The sequence below is a fragment of the Chiloscyllium punctatum genome, chromosome 9, assembly GCF_047496795.1.
Source record: "Chiloscyllium punctatum isolate Juve2018m chromosome 9, sChiPun1.3, whole genome shotgun sequence".
Lineage (NCBI taxonomy): Eukaryota > Metazoa > Chordata > Chondrichthyes > Orectolobiformes > Hemiscylliidae > Chiloscyllium > Chiloscyllium punctatum.
The window spans coordinates 126,056,983-126,075,954 of NC_092747.1; the positions used below are offsets into that span (position 1 = coordinate 126,056,983).

An 18,972-nucleotide genomic window follows, 5' to 3' on the forward strand; every position below is an offset into this window, starting at 1 on the left:
AAATTTATCCTGAGGTTCCACCAATCAGTGAAACAAGTCACTTTTCATATACAACATAGTTTTACATTCGCTTTAAATATTGTTCAGATGAAAACTCAGTACCATAATTAAAGTGACCACTATGGATATGGATGCTATATTTTATGGATGACTGCAGTGTTGTTGCCCACTTAGTATCAGATTTCGAAGTCAAACTGGAACTTTTCAGCTCAGCATGAAAGAAACTTGATCTGTTCTTGAATGTTGCCAAAATAAAACTGAGTTTTCAACTTATACCTGGTCAGCCAGACATTCTCATGTGTTAAAAGAGAAACTCTGGAATGTTGGCTGACCCCGTTTTCAAAAGGCCACCACTGATGGGAGGTTCCAACACCAGGAAAGAAAATGCTTCAAAGACACATTGAAGTCCTCCTTGAACTGTAACCCCAGTAACAGTAATAGTAATCATCACAAGGAGCTCATCAGCAATTGTTTAAGTGGTGACAACTCGCTCAACAAAGTTGAGCCACATTCTGAATCACAATGTGTTAACGATAAGGCAGAGTAACAGCAGAAAAGGAGATAAAGGGAAGATCATTCTGGACTCTAGATCCTATGGCCTTGTGGGACATTCTACCCCCATGTGCCCAGGTCTCTGTGGGTTAAGAATTGGAGCTGCTCAGTCACGTGAAGATTGTGGAAGTGAGTCACAATCCTGAGTAAATATCAGCCTCAGGTTGAGGGACAGCCAAGAATGGTTGCAGTAATTTGTGTTGTTCATGGACAGTGAGCCTGAAGATCCTGTGGTTATACCCTTTCCATATCTCATCAGAATCAAAACATTGTGGGTCTGAGCTCCACACCCGAAACTGGAGCACATCATCGAAATGAGCTTTTCTCTAGCTAAAAACATACATTATTCAAAAATGTATCAATGCACATTACATGATGTCAAATTTGAATTGTTGTACAAAGTGCAATACAGATCAATTTCTTTAAATCCAGTACATAAGGTGTCACACTATGCCTGCTGTTCCAGGATACTTTTACAATGCACACTTGCATTTCATGTCAAACCTTCTGTGGTGTTTATAGTTCAATTTTTTTTAATGTAGGTTTCAGTCCCTGCCTCTATTACGGCAAGAGTGTGTTAGACTGTACCATTTCCATATTGATCCTCTGTGGCACTGCCCTCAAACTGTAGTGTATCCCTGAGCATGTAGCCCAGGACATTCATGTGCAAACCTGCAACACTCAGTCACTGATAGCTTTACACACTGGAACACCAGCCCTTTGCAGGCAGATCACAGAGAATCTCTCACCGAGGTGATGATAATTCACTGGCAGTTGATATATGCCTCACGGTATATCATTGGCAACACCCATTGAGCATTGAGGGCTCTGTAATGAGGTTCTTTGGAATGCGCCTTGACTACTACAACTGCATCTCTTTGTGCACCTGCTTTGCAAGGACAAATTCCAGAAGGTGGTGGGGGCCATTTCTTCCCTAGCACCACCACCTTGAAGACGTGTTGAAGCAGCAGGAAGAATCTAGAAGAGGTCCCTTCTCACCACCAGCCAAGCTATGTGTTGGTGTTTCAGTCTGTGGAAGAGGCATTTTGCCAAATAGCCCACTGAGACAACCATCCAATTCATTGTCTTTTTCCAAAGGGCCTTGAGAATCTCCTGGACAGGTGATTGCATGACAGACTAATGACCTTTGTGTTTTTATGCATAAACCTTTCCCCAAGGGATAGGTTTTACATCATGATCCAAGTCATTGGAGTGTTCAATGACAAAGTGGCCAGTCCCATTGTTTGCAACACAGGGGGCTGAGAAACTTCAGCACCGACTGGCACTTGGTATCAGTGCTCTTATAAGTATCTAGTTGATGATTTACTTAAAGTTTGGAGCTAAATTTTACATCTGGGAAGATAGAGTCATAAAGATAAAGAAGTGAAAATGCTGGCTTTCAATCATTGCCAAAACATTTAAGAAGACAGTTCCAAAGGTGATCCATGTTTTTATAATAGAGTTAGATCTATTAACAATGGAGAACTGAAGGATTAAATAGTAATGGCAGTCCAGAGAAATGTTTTGGCTTGGGAGGTATGGTTAAGTTTGTTCAAAAACAATCAGTGAATTCTGAAAAGTTGTAAAACTGATTGATGTCATCATGTCAAAGTAGGAATTGTAAATATGCAAGACAAATAATCTAAAACAGGTTTGAGGATAACCAGAGCAGACGGTACCATTAGAAAGATGGCTTGTGCTTTGGGAAGGTCTCTGGTTCAAAGTTTTTTTGGATGTTGGTTGAGTTAGTTGCAGTTGGACTTAATGTAGCATGCATCTTGAAAAGAGCTCATCAAAGCAAATCAAGTGTCATTGAGGCCTGCACTGTACGCAGAGTGAATACTGAACGTCATTATTGGCAATGCGGCATGTAGGTGAGACTTAACCTTTGTTTGAACTTGGTGAGAGAACAAAAGCTGGAAGAGGGCCAGATGAAATAGTGGAATAATTTACAAAAGGTCTCAAAGAGACTTGTTGCAAAGTAAGGTACAAGCAGATTGATTTGGAAGTATTGAGGAAGTAACAAGAACAAGGAAATTGAAGTACCACAGCAAACAGATAGGAAATGCACTTCAGGGAATGGCTGGAGCTGAAAATTCTATGGAAGATTGCAACATATATCTGTTTAGAAGTAAATAACTTTAGATTTGATGCATCTTGTAAGAGAATTTCTGGCAGAGGTAGATCCTGAATGCATAACATAGTTGTAGGCCATAGTATTAATCGTGCTTGTTTGCTTATGTCCTATAAATGCATTAAAGTTTGTTTTGCTTTTATAAAAGACCTAACTGGATGTTGATACAGACAGCTTGTTAGGGCCATCCACAGAGTGAGGGTGATGATAGGTACATTGGTGCTGAGGTGATCACCATGGAACAGAAGGGGGGAATAGACCAGACCCAGCAAGTTCAGGTTGCGATCTGACTCTTAAAGGGGTAAAGACTGCACATCACCTTTCCTGCAATTTACTTTAGTTCCTAAGGGGAGTTAAAAATAGTCACAGACATTCATTAGTTTGCAAACTGAAAGTGGAGTTGAGCAGAAGATGGTGATATCATCCAGTACATTAGGAGGCTTTGACCAGACAACTTCCACCTTCTGGGATTATCACCCGTCATTTCTAGACTGATTCGTTACGTGTAACACTTAGAGAGAACTGCACTGTCAGAGGTGGTGTGTTTCAGATGAAACACCAAACTAGTGCACTGTTTAGACTCCTGGAGGATGTAAATAATCCATGACATATTCATAGTGGATGGGGTTTCCTTGGTGGACTGACATTTATCCTTGAAAATGCATTACTAAAATAGATTAACTGGTTAGTAATGCACTGCTGCTTTTGGGACTTTGCAAATGGATCACCATAATACCTTACACAACAACATGGAAACTGAATACTTGGGATATGTACCGAGGTTATAAAAAGTGCCTTATTAATGCAAGTTATTTTTGTTTATCTCATACCCATTTTAAAATCACTAATCTCAGCCAGTCTTAAAGGTATACTGTTTATGAAGCAGTAATGTCACCAATTATAATAGACAGCTCCCCATAATTTATACCATCTTTGCATGTCTTGGATAAACACACACTTTCTCACTTTATACCTGATCAGCTAAACCCTTCTTTGTTCATGTAACCTATTGATACCTCCTTGGAGACCATGTTGCTAGAATTTGGTGTCTGCTCCTTGGGGAAGGATCTGATCTCAACCTGCTCTAAGTCTGTGGTGGGAAGGCTTCGGCATAGACTTTTCTCTCCTAAACTGGACAAATAATGGGGCTGCTGCTTTTTAACCAGTTTTGCCTGAGGCAGTCAACTCATCAGAACGTAGAGCTGGAGGCTCCTGGGTGCAGCTCCCATGTTCAAATCTCACTCAGATCCTGATGGAGGAACTATGGATTGGGAGTGAGGAGTATCTGCTGAAAGCCAGTCTTGTCCTGTCAGCCCTGTTCAGCTCCCACTGGTGCTGCATATTGATCTCTGACTGATTGGCACCTCTCTCCAGAGCTCATTGACCTAGAAAATGCTGCCTCTTGCTACCTAAACACCCGAGACAGACTTCAAACTGTGGGGCTTTGGAACAAAGGATGCAGGGCTTAGTTGGATTTGTCTACACAGACCTAATGGGATTAGATTAGATTAGATTACTTACAGTGTGGAAACAGGCCCTTCGGCCCAACAAGTCCACATCGCCCCGCCAAAGCGCAACCCACCCACACCCCTACATCTACCCCTTACCTAACACTACAGGCAATTTAGCATGGCCAATTCACCTGACCTGCACATCTTTGGACTGTGGGAGGAAACCAGAGCACCCGGAGGAAACCCACGCAGACACGGGGAGAATGTGCAAACTCCACACAGTCAGTCGCCTAAGGTGGGAATTGAACCCGGGTCTCTGGCGCTGTGAGGCAGCAGTGCTAACCACTGTGCCACCGTGCTGCCCAATGTAGAACTTCTGCTTTGTGGTTCCCCCAGTACCTTCAAGTTAGTCATCTTCCATTTATATATTCACTGTTTTCTAGAACTGGATTTTCATCTTACATCAGCAGAACCAATTTAGATTAGCTGGCTCAATCTAATTGATATTTAACTAACACATGCGCTTTTAGACTGAATATGTGAAATGATATAAATTTTTTCAAATATTTAAATGAGTTATGTTTATCAGTAATTGTATTGAGAAATAATTTTAAAGGTTTATCGCACAGGTTGCATTCATTAAATATTTAATGAATTTCCAAGATGGAAACAATTTATTTCATTAATCTAGAGAAGGCTGCCTTTTTTGCTTATAACCTTAAAGTCAGAAATAGGGATTACATTTCATTTTCTTCACAATAGCTCCTCACTAAACTTATAAACAGACAAAGGAATAAAAATATTATTAACGAAAACATCTTTGAGACTTTTGCCTTGAAAGTTATATTAGATATGTAAATATTCTCTCCTGTTCTAATTTTATTTGTAAGCAGAAGTTATATGTTGATGCTTCTGTGTGAGATTTCACATAATTTATTCCAGCTTGATCATTCACATTTTTATTGATAATTGAAGTGTTTGCATTATTTAATTTTATAATACTTCTAGCTTGTTTGTTGCATGTTCATTTTCAGTCAGAAGGAAATGCATTTAAAAATGAATTGAACATCTCCATCAAGCTAATTGCACCCCATTTGTCTAAGATATGATAGCCAATCTTTTCCAACAACATTTGGCATACACAAGTTTTAATAACTTTGAAGGAAAGGTTAGCTCCTAAACCCCAGCTTATTATACAAGATTGTGTCTTCCCTTTCGTTTGGTTTGTTTCAGCAGGCAGTCAGAAACTGCTGGTAGCAGATTGGACCAGCTCCCTTGTTAAGTTGCGATATAGAATTGGTTGGGTTTTCAAAATATGAAGAGGAGAAACCAGTAGTAAACAATTTAATTATGATTCACACACAGGTTGAAGTAAACGAGTCAGTCATATGCAACCTTTCACTAATGCTGTGGTGCACAATGAAATGCCATCGTTTATATCAGGTCTGAGATAATCACTTTCCAATGTCACTCTGCACTTGTGGAATGTTTCTCAAATTCATCACAACTGTCTATAACAAGTAGAAATTAGCATTTTGTTTCCCATTGGGAATAAATTATTTTTTGATTGGTGGATACTTTTGAAACCATGGGCTTTGCCAAGAGCTGTTGGATATTGTTAAAGCTGCTCACTGCCGGACCTGTTTGTGTCAGGTAAGGCTGAAACCTACATCACAGCCTGATCTTTCCAGCCTACTTTCCAACCCAACCAATCAGCTGGACACTGGCTGCTCTCCACTCCACCAGCAAACCGGTTCAGTTAGATGTGTCAGTGAAGGAGCTGGGGCCTGTGTATCTCAAGGAGAGGCAGTAACAAAGGGAATCACATCTGTTGAATGTGTAGAAAGTTACTAAAAAGAAATGCCTGTAACTTGCTAAGAAATTAATGAGTTAAAATAAGAATGTGACATCACTGGATTTGAGCATCTGTGAAGGAATTTGTTGGGAAAAGGTTGAATATTTCTTTTGGCGGTTTATGTCAAGATCTTCCTAAATTATCATGTGTGCAGTTTAGCTTTATGTTGGATAATAAACGGTGTTCTTTTGTTAATGAATACTGGCAGCCTTGTGTCAATATGTTCAGTAACTGATCACCATGGCTTCAAAAATAAAACACACCATCTATCAAGCCCCAGTTTCACTCCAAAGTCCGGCTAGCTCAGTATTACCATTAGATGAAGTCAGAACAATTTAATTCCTAATGGCAGTGGAGGGGGAGGGGAGTGGGAGGGTATTTGGTGGAGGAAAGAGAGGACAGAAAAACATCAACACTAAAGGGCAGTGTTGGGTTCCCACTTCCTGGATGGAGTAGGTTTTGCAGGAGCACTGCTGCAGACCTTGGGAACAAATGTGAGCATGTGAGTGAGACAGTGCATTGAACTGGCAAATGACCAGAGGGTTAGGGTTATGTTTCTGGTCTGAGTGAAGATGTTTTGCAAAGTGGTCACCCAGAAATTCATGCAAGTCTCTACTCAGCTAGGAGCATCTGGAGCCTTGAACAGTGAAGGGAAGTAGTGAAGGGGCAGGTACACCTTCTGTAAACACACGGGAAGGTGCTGCAAGAAAGGGAGGTGGGGGAGAAAGAGGAGGTAGAGAAGTGCTAGGACAGATGGAGGAATGGATCAAAGTGTCACAAAAGAAATAGTCCATACGGAATACTGACAGGGAAGGGGAAGTTATGTTGAGTGGTGGCATCACATTGGAAGTGATAGGAAGAGCAGATGATGATGCTTGGAATGTGGAGGCTGGAAGGCTGCAAACCGAGGTCAAAGGGAACCTTATTATGTCCTAGGAGGCAGGGCAAGCAGTGTCAGTAGAAATGTGATAAACTTGGCTAAGCGCCCTATCAATCAGGTGGAATCAGCCATCATTGGAACAGATATGGAAGAGACGAAGAAAGTGGGAGAATCGAACTGAGTCTTCAGGAGAAGCCGTGTGAGAGCCCTGGATTTGCATTTCTTTAACTAACCTGTATTCACCCAAGTAGCTACTGAAACTATACTGAGTTATCACTTCTAAACTCTTCACTATTACTGAAAGAAATTTACTGAGATCAAGGGGAGCTGGCCTCACCTTTTTAAACAAGGGAATACCTTCAGTTCCTGGCATCACCACAAAGCAATTTTAGAAAATTATACTCAGTGTTATATTTGCAATGTTTGTAAATTAATTTACAGAATGTTTTTAAACCGACAGTTGCAGAAGGGACACAGGATGGAGGGCAGGATGACATGGAATAGCCAGCGTGGAATGTAGTCTAGTGATGTAACTATTCTGGTATTGGTTCTGAGAAAGGGAGATGTAGAAGATCACAAAAATAAATGTAGTCTTTAGTGAGGATACATAGAAAATGACCATGCGTTAATTTGTCTACAAGCTATTGTATTATGGTACACATTTAAAAAGTACAAATATACACATATTTTGAACATACTTATTCAAAGCTAGGCCCTGTTGCTTACATGATTTTGCCTTCTGTAGAGCCTAAAAATATCTTTAATCTAGTTTTACAAAACACAAAATTCATTTTTTGCACTTGATAGTGAAGACATAGAAAACGTACCACTCATGCATAATGGTAGGTTTCTCGGCAGTGGTACATGATCAACAGTCCAGACAATGTTAGCATCGTAGAAAATCTTGAAATTTCTACAGAGGCCAAACTAGAGTCAATTTAACTAACTCGTAGGCACTTTAAAGCAACTTAGGAACAAGGCTTTGGCCTGTGTCTTGTGTGTAACACTAAATTCACAGACATTACAAGAGCTTTGCACAAACATAAATCATTAAATATTTGTCTTTTAAAAAAAGGGGAAGCAATTGGAAATTTGGGCTCGAAACAATTTACAGGTGCAGAAAGTGCACCAGGAAGCATCGCCTGCTTAAGTTCTCAACTTTTTTCTTTGTTTAGTTTTAAGCTTTCCTCTCTTTTCAAACACAGGTCTAGCTGTTACCATGATATGATCATCACTCTCATCACTTGAGCTGCTGCCCATTTTGGCTGTCTTGCCCTTTTCTGGAGTTTTCTTATGCAAATTCATAACTTTGGAATGTTTTGGCTTAACTTCATCTCTTTCAGAGTCATCAGACATTTTAGGTAAACTTATGGATTGAATAAAACCTCCTCCGGAAGGCTGCTCTGGAGATTTCCTTTTTCCACGCTGTACTTGAGAGTTATGGGATCTGCCTTTGCTTCCTGATGCTCCTTGCTCGCTCTTCCCTTCCATTGCTGAATCACCGGCTGCTTCGACCATCCCAGTGCTTCCTTGGGTGTCCGTTAAAGCTTCTTGTTCTTTCCTCAACATACAAGTCACAGCCCTGCGAAGCCTTTGGCTTTTTATTGCTTGCTTCTCATGTTGTTCCATTCTGAAGAAGGAATCAATACGTAGCTGAGACTGCAAAAGAAATAGGTCATTAGAACATTTTACAAAAAAAAACCCTGAAGATCAGCACACTGAGAAATATTGAATACAGTAAAGGAAATGTTATTGAGAGAAAGAATGAGTATGGAGCTCAAATAAAACCAAAATATAAAATTACAGGTGTAAATGGCAGCATTTTCTCCCTTTGAGGTGTATTCCAAATGAACATTCCCTTGGAGCCCAGGTGACACAAGACACCCATCAGTATCAAACTGGACTGGTATGTAACTTTACACACAAACCACACTGATGGAGGAAGAATGAGCCTGCTGCTTTTGTTGTTCACGGGACAATTTCTCCACTTCTTTGTTTCTTGAAAAAAACTTCTCAAATTGGACCCGTCTGCACATATGGTCAAATGTATTTCTCAATGTTACCAACATTGAGGAGATCCAACATGAAGACACTAATAACATGGGAATTTTTTTTTAAACATCAGTGGACCTTGAAAGAAGCAGCTTCTCTGATTCCAGTGCTCTCATTTGCCACTACTAAAGGGGCCTCTAATCTATTTCACTTAAGATGCTATGAGAGAAAAGGATTTTATTTTTCAGCACTGGATTAGTAATTAGAAACCAAGGGCAAAGAATGGTGTTGTGACTTAACTGTTACACATGACCCCATTTCAGATTCATTAAATACAGCTTATTTATACATTCCAAGTGATTAACATTCAAATACATCAATGAGACTCTCGATAACGGAATACTGAAACTGTGAAGATTTACCTGGTGGGCATTGACTTGCTTCATGACAGGTAAGAGAACTTCATCAGTTTTCTTCCTGGTCCAGCCAAAACGGTTCTCACAAAATTTGCCAAAAGTTAAAGATATATTTTACAAAATGAAGAATATTATGACAAATTATTAATGCAAGGTTTAACTAAAAGAGCTTTGCGTCTGTTTTTCTTAATGGACGAGTAGGACCAAAGGATCTGTTTCCACGCTGTACATCTCGATGGCTCTAATATTGCCCATATTTTCTCAGTCTAGATAGAATACTTTCAAGCCCAGGTTGTGTTAGCTACGATGATATTGATCAGTTTGTGTTTTGAACCAAATGACGGCTATAAATGAGAGGTACTGTGGATAGCCATGGTAGACTGGAGTGTTACAAATGGATATCGTCCTGTTCAAGGTAAAAACAATGACTGCAGATGCTCAAAATCAAATTCTGGATTAGTGGTGCTGGAAGAGCACAGCAGTTCAGGCAGCATCCAACGAGCAGCGAAATCATTGGATGCTGCCTGAACTGCTGTGCTCTTCCAGCTCCACTAATCCAGTATATCGTCCTGTTCAGTTCTCTGGTCAGATAGCAGTTTGCCTGTAACTCTAAATGCATGATCCAGAAAGTCCATGGGAACTGGAATCCCACCTGTAGAATTCAGTGGAAAATGGCCAGGTGAGGGGTCAGGCTCAAGAGACTGAGAGAGGCTCAAAGGGGGAAGATTTGGGGTGTCACAGTGGCTCAGTGGTTAGCACTGCTGCCTCACAGCGCCAGGGATCCAGATTCAATTCCAGTCTTGGGCGACTGTCTGTGTGGAGTTTGCACATTCTCCTCGTGTCTGCATGGGTTTGCTCCAGGTGCTGCGGTTTCCTCCCAAAGTCCAAAGATATGCAGGTCAGATGAATTGGCCATTCTAAATTGCCCATGGTGATAGGTGCATTGGTCAGAGAGAAATGGGTCTGGATGGGTTACTCTTCTGAGGGTCGGTGTGGACTTGTTGGGCCGAAGGGCCTGTTTCTAGCTTGTAGAGAATCTAATCATCTTGGGGTAACTGTCTTTGATGGGCTCAGAGGACCCTCAAGAAAAGGCCGCCCACTTTTGTCTGATACCAGTCCACTTCATGAATAGTGCAGATCCCACCTCCACCAAGGACAAAATCCAGACAAAGGTGGGATGATATCCTTTTGTAGCCATTAATTTACCAAGACTTCAAAAGTGGGATGTGATGTCATGCCAATTAGTTGGGTTTTTCTCCTGGGAGATGTTGAACTTTGAATGCTGTAGCAATTGCACTCATTGTCAAATGAAAAGTGTTCCATCACATTCCTGGCTTGTTCCTTGTCAGCTTTAGGACAGGTTTTGGGGAGTTACAAATTGAGTTACTCACCTCAGAAGTCTCAGCATCTGACCTGCTCTTGTAGCTGCAGTATACATTTGACTAGTCCTGTTCAGTTTCAGGTCAATGATAACCTCCATGCATGTTGACAGGGAGGGCTTCAGTAATGTCAATACCACTGAACAACAAAGAGAGATGTTAGATTCTTTCTTGTTCAGGATGGTCATTGCCTGGAAAATGTAACTTGCCACTAGTCAGTCCAAGTCGTAATGCGATGAAGGTATTACTGCATATGGTCAAGGGCTTCTTCAGTATTTGAAGATTTGTGAATGTGCAACACTCAGTACCAATCATCCCTGACCATCCCCACTTTGACTTTCTGCAGGAAGGCAGGCTATTGATGAAGTAGCTGAAATGTTTCGGACTTGAACATCACCCTGAGGAATTCCTAAAGCAACGTCCTGGAACTGAGATGATGGGCATCCAACAATCACAAGCATCTTCATTTTAGCTGGAATGATATCAACCAATGAACAGCTTTCCCTCTAACCCCTACTGACTTCAGTTCTGGCAGATGCCACACAGCTCAGAGTTTGGCTCAATTGTCCATATTTTGACCAAGACCATAATGAGGTCAGATGCTGAGTCAGTCTGGCAGAAGCTAACCTAACCCACAACCTGTGAACAGGTTAATAACGCGGAAATGCTCTCTGATAGCATTATCGACAATACCATCCATCACCTCTCTGATGACTCAGTGCAAAACAGTGGAGTAGCAGTAATAAGACAGAGCATTACATGTGGCTATCTTAGCAATTTGAGTTGGATATTAAGGCTTGTTTCATGCAGCTGTAAAATGGGGATTAGTATCCTAATAATGATATAAAAACATCACTATATGCTTTAACATTCTGTTCTCTCAATGTTGTTTAACAAGTTTGCTTAAATTTTAAATCAGGCAGGTCTACTGTGAATACTCAAGGCAATGTCCTGAGAAATGAACCACCCATTTTGCTGAGCTGAAACAGGCAGCGTGGACATGTTCTGTCTAACTGGCCTAAAGCTCATTTTAGTCCTGAAAAGTGCCACAGCTACCTTAGATAAAGTATCTCAAATGTTTGTGAAACAAGTGATGCTAGCTCTTTCACACTGCTATATCTAGGAGCAACAGGATACAACCTTCAAGCCAAAAAGATGGTCTGCCCATCACATGATGAGTAAAGAGGTATGTGAATTCCATTGTTGTGTGATGTGCAGGATGGAGGATAGGAGCATAGGAAGAGGAGTAAGCCATTCAGCCCATTGAGCCTGTCCACATGACTAAGATTGATCAAACCTTTCTAAGTTTTCTATCCACCCAATCCTCATAATCCTGAATGCCACTAGTACGTGAGAGGTCTATCAATCTCTACCATACATATACTCAAAGACAAAGCTTTCATGGTCCTCTGCAGTAGAGAAATTCAAAAGTTCACAACCCTCTGAATTAAAAAAAAACTTCTTCATCTTGTATCAATGTGGCATTTCCATGGCCATGCACCTAACAGTTGGAGCACATCTGGCAACCAATCAGCACTCTCCTCTCATACAATTTAGTTGTTTTCCTTTATATCACTATTTTATGCAAATTGTCCTGATGGGAATAAGACAAAAACAAAATATGCCTTTTCTCAGCAATACTCAAGTTCTGAACCATCAAACAACAACTTGCTCAACATAAAAGAATGTATGATATACTGCAGATAACTTACTACAAAACAGATGGTCAATAAAGTTACGTTTATTCTCTCAAAATAAAACTTACTTTCTTTTTGATAGTTCTTTCTAGAAAAGGATATTCTCTGATCTCATCAAGGTCTGGCTTACCCCAGGACAGTGATATCTTCGATTCATCTACAACTGGTTTCAGATAGTCTTCTGCCACTGCTGGGTTTGGAAAACCTGGGGAAATGTCAAGGTGTCGCAGTTTTCTCTTCACTTTCGTATCATTTGGATTATCTCGCAGTTTTTTATTTTTCTGGGCTTCAGTCCACCAGTCTCTGAAAGAGAAGTTGTTTGTTAACTACGTTAATACATCTGAATAAATACAGCTTTTTAATGGAATTGTAAACCCAGAATAGCTCCTTGGATGCTGCCTGAACTGCTGTGCTCTTCCAACAACACTAATCCAGAACCCAGAATATATGCTTACCAATCTTTACAAATATATTTCAATGCATGTAATATATATACTGTAAGTATAAAAGGGTGACTGTCAGGAGAGGGAAAGGGAATAGGCAAACAGCGCAGGGATCCCCTGTGGCCGTTCCCTCCACTAATAAATATACCATTTTGAATACTGTTGTGGGAGATGACCATCAGGGGAAAGCCCCAGCGCCAGGTTTCTGGCACTGAGCCTGGCTCTGTGTCTCAGAAGGGAAGCGGGAGAATAGGAGAGTGATAGTGATAGGAGATTCAATGGTTAGAGGAACAAACAGGAGATTCTGCGATTGCGAACAAGACTCCTGGATGGTGTGTTGCCTCCCGGGTACCAGGATCAGCGATGTCTTACATTGAGTCTACAGGATTCTAAAGGGGGAGGATGAGCAGCCAGAAGTTGTGGTACACATCAACACCAATGACGCAGTGAGGAAAAGGAATGAGGACCTGAGAAATTAATATAGGGAGTTAGGTTGGAAGCTAAAAGACAGGACGAGCAGAGGAGTAATCTCAGGATTGCTACCAGTGCCCCACGCTAGTCAAGCTAGGAACAGAGATGAACACGTGGCTGTAGGACTGGTGTAGGAGGGAGGGCTTCAGATATGTGGATCATTGGGATACCTTCTGGGGAAGATGGGACCTGCAGAAGGAGGAGGGGTTGCACCTAAACAGAAGGGGCACCAATATCCTGCGCGGAAGGTTTGTTAGATCTCTTCGGGAGGGTTTAAAATAGATTGGCAGGAGATGGGAACCAGAGTTATGGATCAGAGGAAGGGGTAGCTGGTGAACAGACAAATACAGCATGCAGAGCGTCTGTGAGGAAGGACAGACAGTTGACAGGGCAAAGTTACAGTCAGTGTGATGAGTTGAAGTGTGTCTATTTTAATGCAAGAAGTGTCAGGAATAAAGGTGATGAACTTAGAGCATGGATCAGTACTTCAAGTGAAATGTTGTGGCCATTACGGAGACTTGGATATCACAGGGGCAGGAATGATTGTTGGATGTTCCAGAGTTTAGATACAAAGAACAAAGAAAATTTACAGCCCAGGAACAGGCCCTTCGGCCCTTCAAGCCTGGGCTGATCCAAATGTACTGTCTAAATCTGTCGGTCAATTCCTAAACATCTGTATCCCTCTGCTCCCCATCTACTCCTGCATTTATCCAGATGCATCTTAAATGAATTTACCGTGCCTGCCTCTACCATCTCTGCTGGCAATGTGTTCCAAACGTCCTCCACCCTCTGTGTGAAGTACTTGCCACATGTATCCCCCTTAAACTTTCCACCTCTCACCTTGAAAGCATGTTTGAAAAGGAATAGGGAGGGAGGTAAAAGAGGTGGGGAGTGACATTGCTAATCATGGATAGTATCACAGCTACAGAAAGGGAGGTCATCGAGGAGAGTTTGTCTACTGAGTCAGTATGGGTGGAAATCAGAAACAGGAAAGGAGCAGTCACTTTATTGGGAGTTTTCTATAGACCTCCCCCCAATAATAACAGAGGCACAGAGGAGCAGATTGGGAGGTAGATTTTGGAAAGTTGCATAAGTAACAGGGTTGTTGTCAGGGGTGATTTCCACTCCCCTAATATTTGTTGGAACCTCCTTAATGCAAATAGCTTGGATGGAGCAGATTTTGTCAGGTGTGTCCAGGAAGGATTCCTGACTCAATATGTAGATAAGCTGACTAGAGGGGAGGCCATGTTGGAGTTGGGGCTTGGCAACGAACCAGGTCAGGTGTCAGATCTCTTGGTAGGACAGCATTTCGGTGATAGTGATCACAATTCCCTGACCTTTACTATACTCATGGAGAGGGACAGAAGCAGATTATAGGAAAGTATTTAATTAGGGGAGGGAGAATTACAATGCTATTAGGCAGGAACTGTGGAGCATAAATTGGGAACAGATATTCTCAGGGAAATGCATAACAGAAATGTGGAGGTTGTTTCAGGAGGACTTGCTGTGAGAAGGAAGAGAGGTAACTTGATAGAGGTCTAAAGGTTGATGAGAGGCATAGACAGAGACTTTTTCCCAAGGCGGAAATGGCTATCATTAAGGGGCATAGTTTTGAGGTGATTGGAGGAAGGTTTAGGGTGATGTCAGAGGTAGGTTTCTTACACAGGGAGAGGTGGATGGGGTTGCACTGCCAGCAGTGGTAGTAGAGTCAGATACATTAGGGACATTTAAGTGACACTTGGATAGGCACATGGATGATAGTAAAATGAAGGGTATGTAGGTTAGTTTGATCTTAGAGTAGGGTAAAAGGTCAGCACAACATTAAGGGCCGAACATACTGTTCTATGTATGTTTGTATGTTGATTGCAATATATAAATAACATCAATAAATATGCCAACTTGGCCAAAGAATTTCACAAAGTTCACAATGTGCCATTATTCAAAATTTTACTTCTGTTCCATTTCCTTCAACAAGTTTCTCGAAAATATGCTCAATATGGATTAAGTTCCAAGTTTGCAGGGTAATGACACGACTAAACCAAAACCTATTGAATATAGCAGCAGGTTCAGGCCTTCCAGTCCCTTGAGGGCCTCTGCTATTTAAAATCAAGGCTGATTATCTGCCTCAATACCAGATTTCCATGCTATCCCTTTATTACTTGATGTTATTAGTGAGTAGAAATGTGTCATTTTCTGTCTTGAACATACTTAATGACTAAGCTTTCACATTTCTCTGTGGTAAAGAATTCCAAAACGTCAGCACCCTGTGATAAGTGAAGTTCCTTGATTGTCTTGTCTTTTATTATGAGGTGGTGTCCTCTGGTTCTAGACCCATTGTGGGAAAGGATTTGCTAACCCACAATAGGCCTACAAAAGCAAACTGGCCAAATTGTACCAGGACACCCAGAATTCCCGAGCAGCTCACAAACTGGGTCAGACAGCACGCAGACAATGGAATATGCTTTCAAGCTCCCATGGACATGACAAAAGAGCTCAAAGCCCGAAGGGAGTTTCACAACCCAGCAGCAGCAAAGCCACACAGAGTAGGACAGACAGAGAGGCACCACAGGACAATGGAAGCACCTCACCACTCCAGAAAAGACTTTAACACCTAGCTGTGCAATGAAAGGAACCATGATACTGTCAGGATGTTGGGAACAGGACATCCATCCGGTAAACTGTTTTTCCAATTAGCACCCTTTCAACAAAATTACTCCATTTCTTGAAACATTGTAGTTTCCCATTTCTTAATCAGTGTCATTGTGCAGCATTACTATAAAACTGGTCTCATCCTCAGCTCTGAGAGGAGAAATCAAATTCTCTGTGCAGACTGTCAGTTCTGTGTCAGCTAGTATGTTTTCTCCTCCAGCGATATCGCTTGTAATAAATGGTTTGTCAATTTCACTCCGAGCTGTGTTTTGTGATCTCTAACCTATTGGGCAAATTTCTCCGACACCCACAGACAGGGGAAGCCACCTTTTTGCAGCTACCCGGTCTCGTCATTAACAAAAAATGCAAGTTTCTTTGAGGTCACTTCTCATTCTTCTGACCTCAAAGGAATATAGACACAGTCTCCTCAATCTCTCCACGTAAGACAGTCCATGGAACCAATCAGGTGAATCTGTGTTGTACTCAGTCTATATCAACTCTCTCCTTTGGCAAGGGAACCAGAACCATACTCAATATTTCAGGATATAGTCTCACCAAAGCTTTAGACAGGTGAACCAGGACTTGCTTGCTCCAGTCCTCAAATCCACGTGCATTAAAGGCTAACATACTATTTACCTTCCAAACTGCTTGGTGTACCTGCACGCCAGCTTTCAGTGACTTATAAACAAGTTCATCCAAGGTCATTTGGACATCAGCAATGTCCAATCTCTCAATAACTTCAAAATTATCTACATTACATTCCATCTGCATTTCCCTTCCTCACTCACTGAGCCGAAATTGTTCAGCAACCTCTTTATATTGTCCTCATAACTAAAATTCCCACAAAGTTTGTATCAACTGGAAACTCAGGAATATTCCACCTGACCTTCAGATACAGATCACTGATACAGACTGTGACCAACTGGGCCCAAACACTGATCCTGCTGCATCCATTGGTCACCATCTAAGAATGACCCATTGACTCCTACCCTCTACTTTCTGTCTGTTGACCAATCCCCAACATTGCAACAGAGAGAATTGGAGAATATTCACAGTGCAGACAGAATCATGTTTTTGCAAAAGCAACTCATTTACTTCTACTTCCTGACCCTTATCACACAGCCCTGAACATTCTCACGCTGCAGATAATGACTGAACCTTGTTGGAAATCATGATGGAATCTGTCACCAGCCTCAGGCAGTGTGCATTCTAGATCCTAGTCACTCCCTGGATGATAAATATTTCTGTGTCACAATTGTTACTTTTGCCAGTCACCTCAAACTGATGGCCTGTGGTCTTCTGTGCTTCATCGGTGGAAAAAGCTTCCCTCAATATGCTCTGTCCTGACCTTCAAATTTGAATATCTTTATCAGAGTTTTGTCAAACTTCTCAACTCCAAGGATAATGGCCCCACCCTCTACAATTAATCACTATAGCTGAAGTTTCTCATCCCTGGAACTATTCACGTGAATCTCTTCTGCATCCTTTCGAATAGTGTCATAAAGTCCCCAAAGTGCAATGCTCAAATCTGGATGAAATCCTTCAGTTGAAGTTGAACCAAGGTTTAAAAACAAGTTTATCATAATTATTGTTTTTGTATTCTAGAGTTCTATTTTTAAAAGGCCCGTATCCTATATGGTTATTATCTGTTCTCTTAACCTACCCTGTAATGTTCAATGATTTTTGCGCATATACCACCAGGTCCCAAAGCTCCTGCATCAGCTTCATAACTGTACTCTTTTTTTCCTAAAGGAAGCATTTCACACTCCCCTATATTAAATATTGAATGCCATATGCCTGCTCCCTCCACCATCCTGACTAAATCTGCTTGATGGAGAAAGTGAGGACTGCAGATGCTGGAGATCAGTGCTGAAAATGTGTTGCTGGAAAAGCGCAGCAGGTCAGGCAGCATCCAAGGAGCAGGAGAATCGACGTTTCGGGCATCAGCCCTTCTTCAGGAATCTGCTTGATGTTTAACATTGTGCTTCTCATACTTCAGAATGCTTCTGGAGTTCTGTCATCCACAAATTGATTAGATTTGATTTAACACTGTCACATGTACTGAGGTACAGAGAAAAGTGCTGTCTTATGTGCTTTACAGGCAAGTCATACTATACAACTGCATTAGGGTAACATTGTGAAACTGAACTCTGTACATCCATGATTGGGAAAGTCGAGTGGCACAGTGAAGGGTGCCAACACTTAGAATTCTCCAGTTGAACACAGCATGGAATTAATATTTTAGTTCTGTAACCTTATAGCACCATGACAAAAAGATACTGCAGTTTTGAACGTCACCACTGGGCTCCGCAAATAACTAAACTTTCCAGCTCTAAGTTTTCAAATCTAAACAGTAGGTTCTCTTACAAAGTCTAAATATTAAATCAATGTAAGATATACAAATTCTAACTCATTTCTGTACTGTAGATGATAATTAATTGTAAGAATTTCTCCCCACCAATGCAGTTATAGCTGATCGTTCATGCTACTGAATTCATTCCTGAAACAAATTGGATTTAACTAAAACTGAAAGAACCGTGGGTACTGTAAATCAGAAACAAAAAAACCCGAAATTGCTGGAAACACTCAGCAGGTCTGGCAGCATATGTGGAGAGAAATCACAGTTAATGTTTCGGGTTGAGTGGTCCTTCCACAGATTTAAAAATAGCTTAAGAATATGGGGTAGACCATTTAGGACAGAGATGAGGAGAAACTTCTTCACCCAGAGAGTGGTGGGTGTGTGGAATGCTCTGCCCCAGAGGGCAGTGGAGGCCCAGTCTCTGGATTCATTTAAGAAAGAGTTGGATAGAGCTCTCAAGGATAGTGGAATCAAGGGTTATGGAGATAAGGCAGGAACAGGATACTGATTAAGGATGATCAGCCATGATCATATTGAATGGTGGTGCAGGCTCGAAGGGCAGAATGGCCTACTCCTGCACCTATTGTCTATTTAATGACAGCTGTCCCAAGTATTACAACTGAAAAAACGTCGCTGTACGGTGCCATTTGTCATGTGGGCTGAAGAATTAGGAACAATGTTATGGCATTTTCCA

The 18,972-nt window shown here is 41.4% G+C and overlaps 1 protein-coding gene across 2 annotated transcripts in view; it reads right to left on the reverse strand.

Moving 5' to 3' along the window:
• Nucleotides 1-7,497: 7,497 nt before the first annotated feature.
• ercc5 (excision repair cross-complementation group 5) overlaps nt 7,498-18,972 on the reverse strand; it is a 57,467-nt gene continuing 45,992 nt past the window's right edge. The window contains exons 14-16 of one of the 2 annotated variants that reach the window (XM_072578207.1): nt 12,457-12,659; nt 9,287-9,369; nt 7,498-8,531 (exon numbers count right to left, since the gene is read on the reverse strand). In XM_072578207.1, coding sequence (XP_072434308.1) covers nt 8,019-8,531; nt 9,287-9,369; nt 12,457-12,659 — 799 coding nt within the window. In that variant the 3' untranslated portion in view covers nt 7,498-8,018. The remainder of the gene's footprint in view (nt 8,532-9,286; nt 9,370-12,456; nt 12,660-18,972) is intronic. The other variant, XM_072578208.1, reaches the window with a different exon arrangement.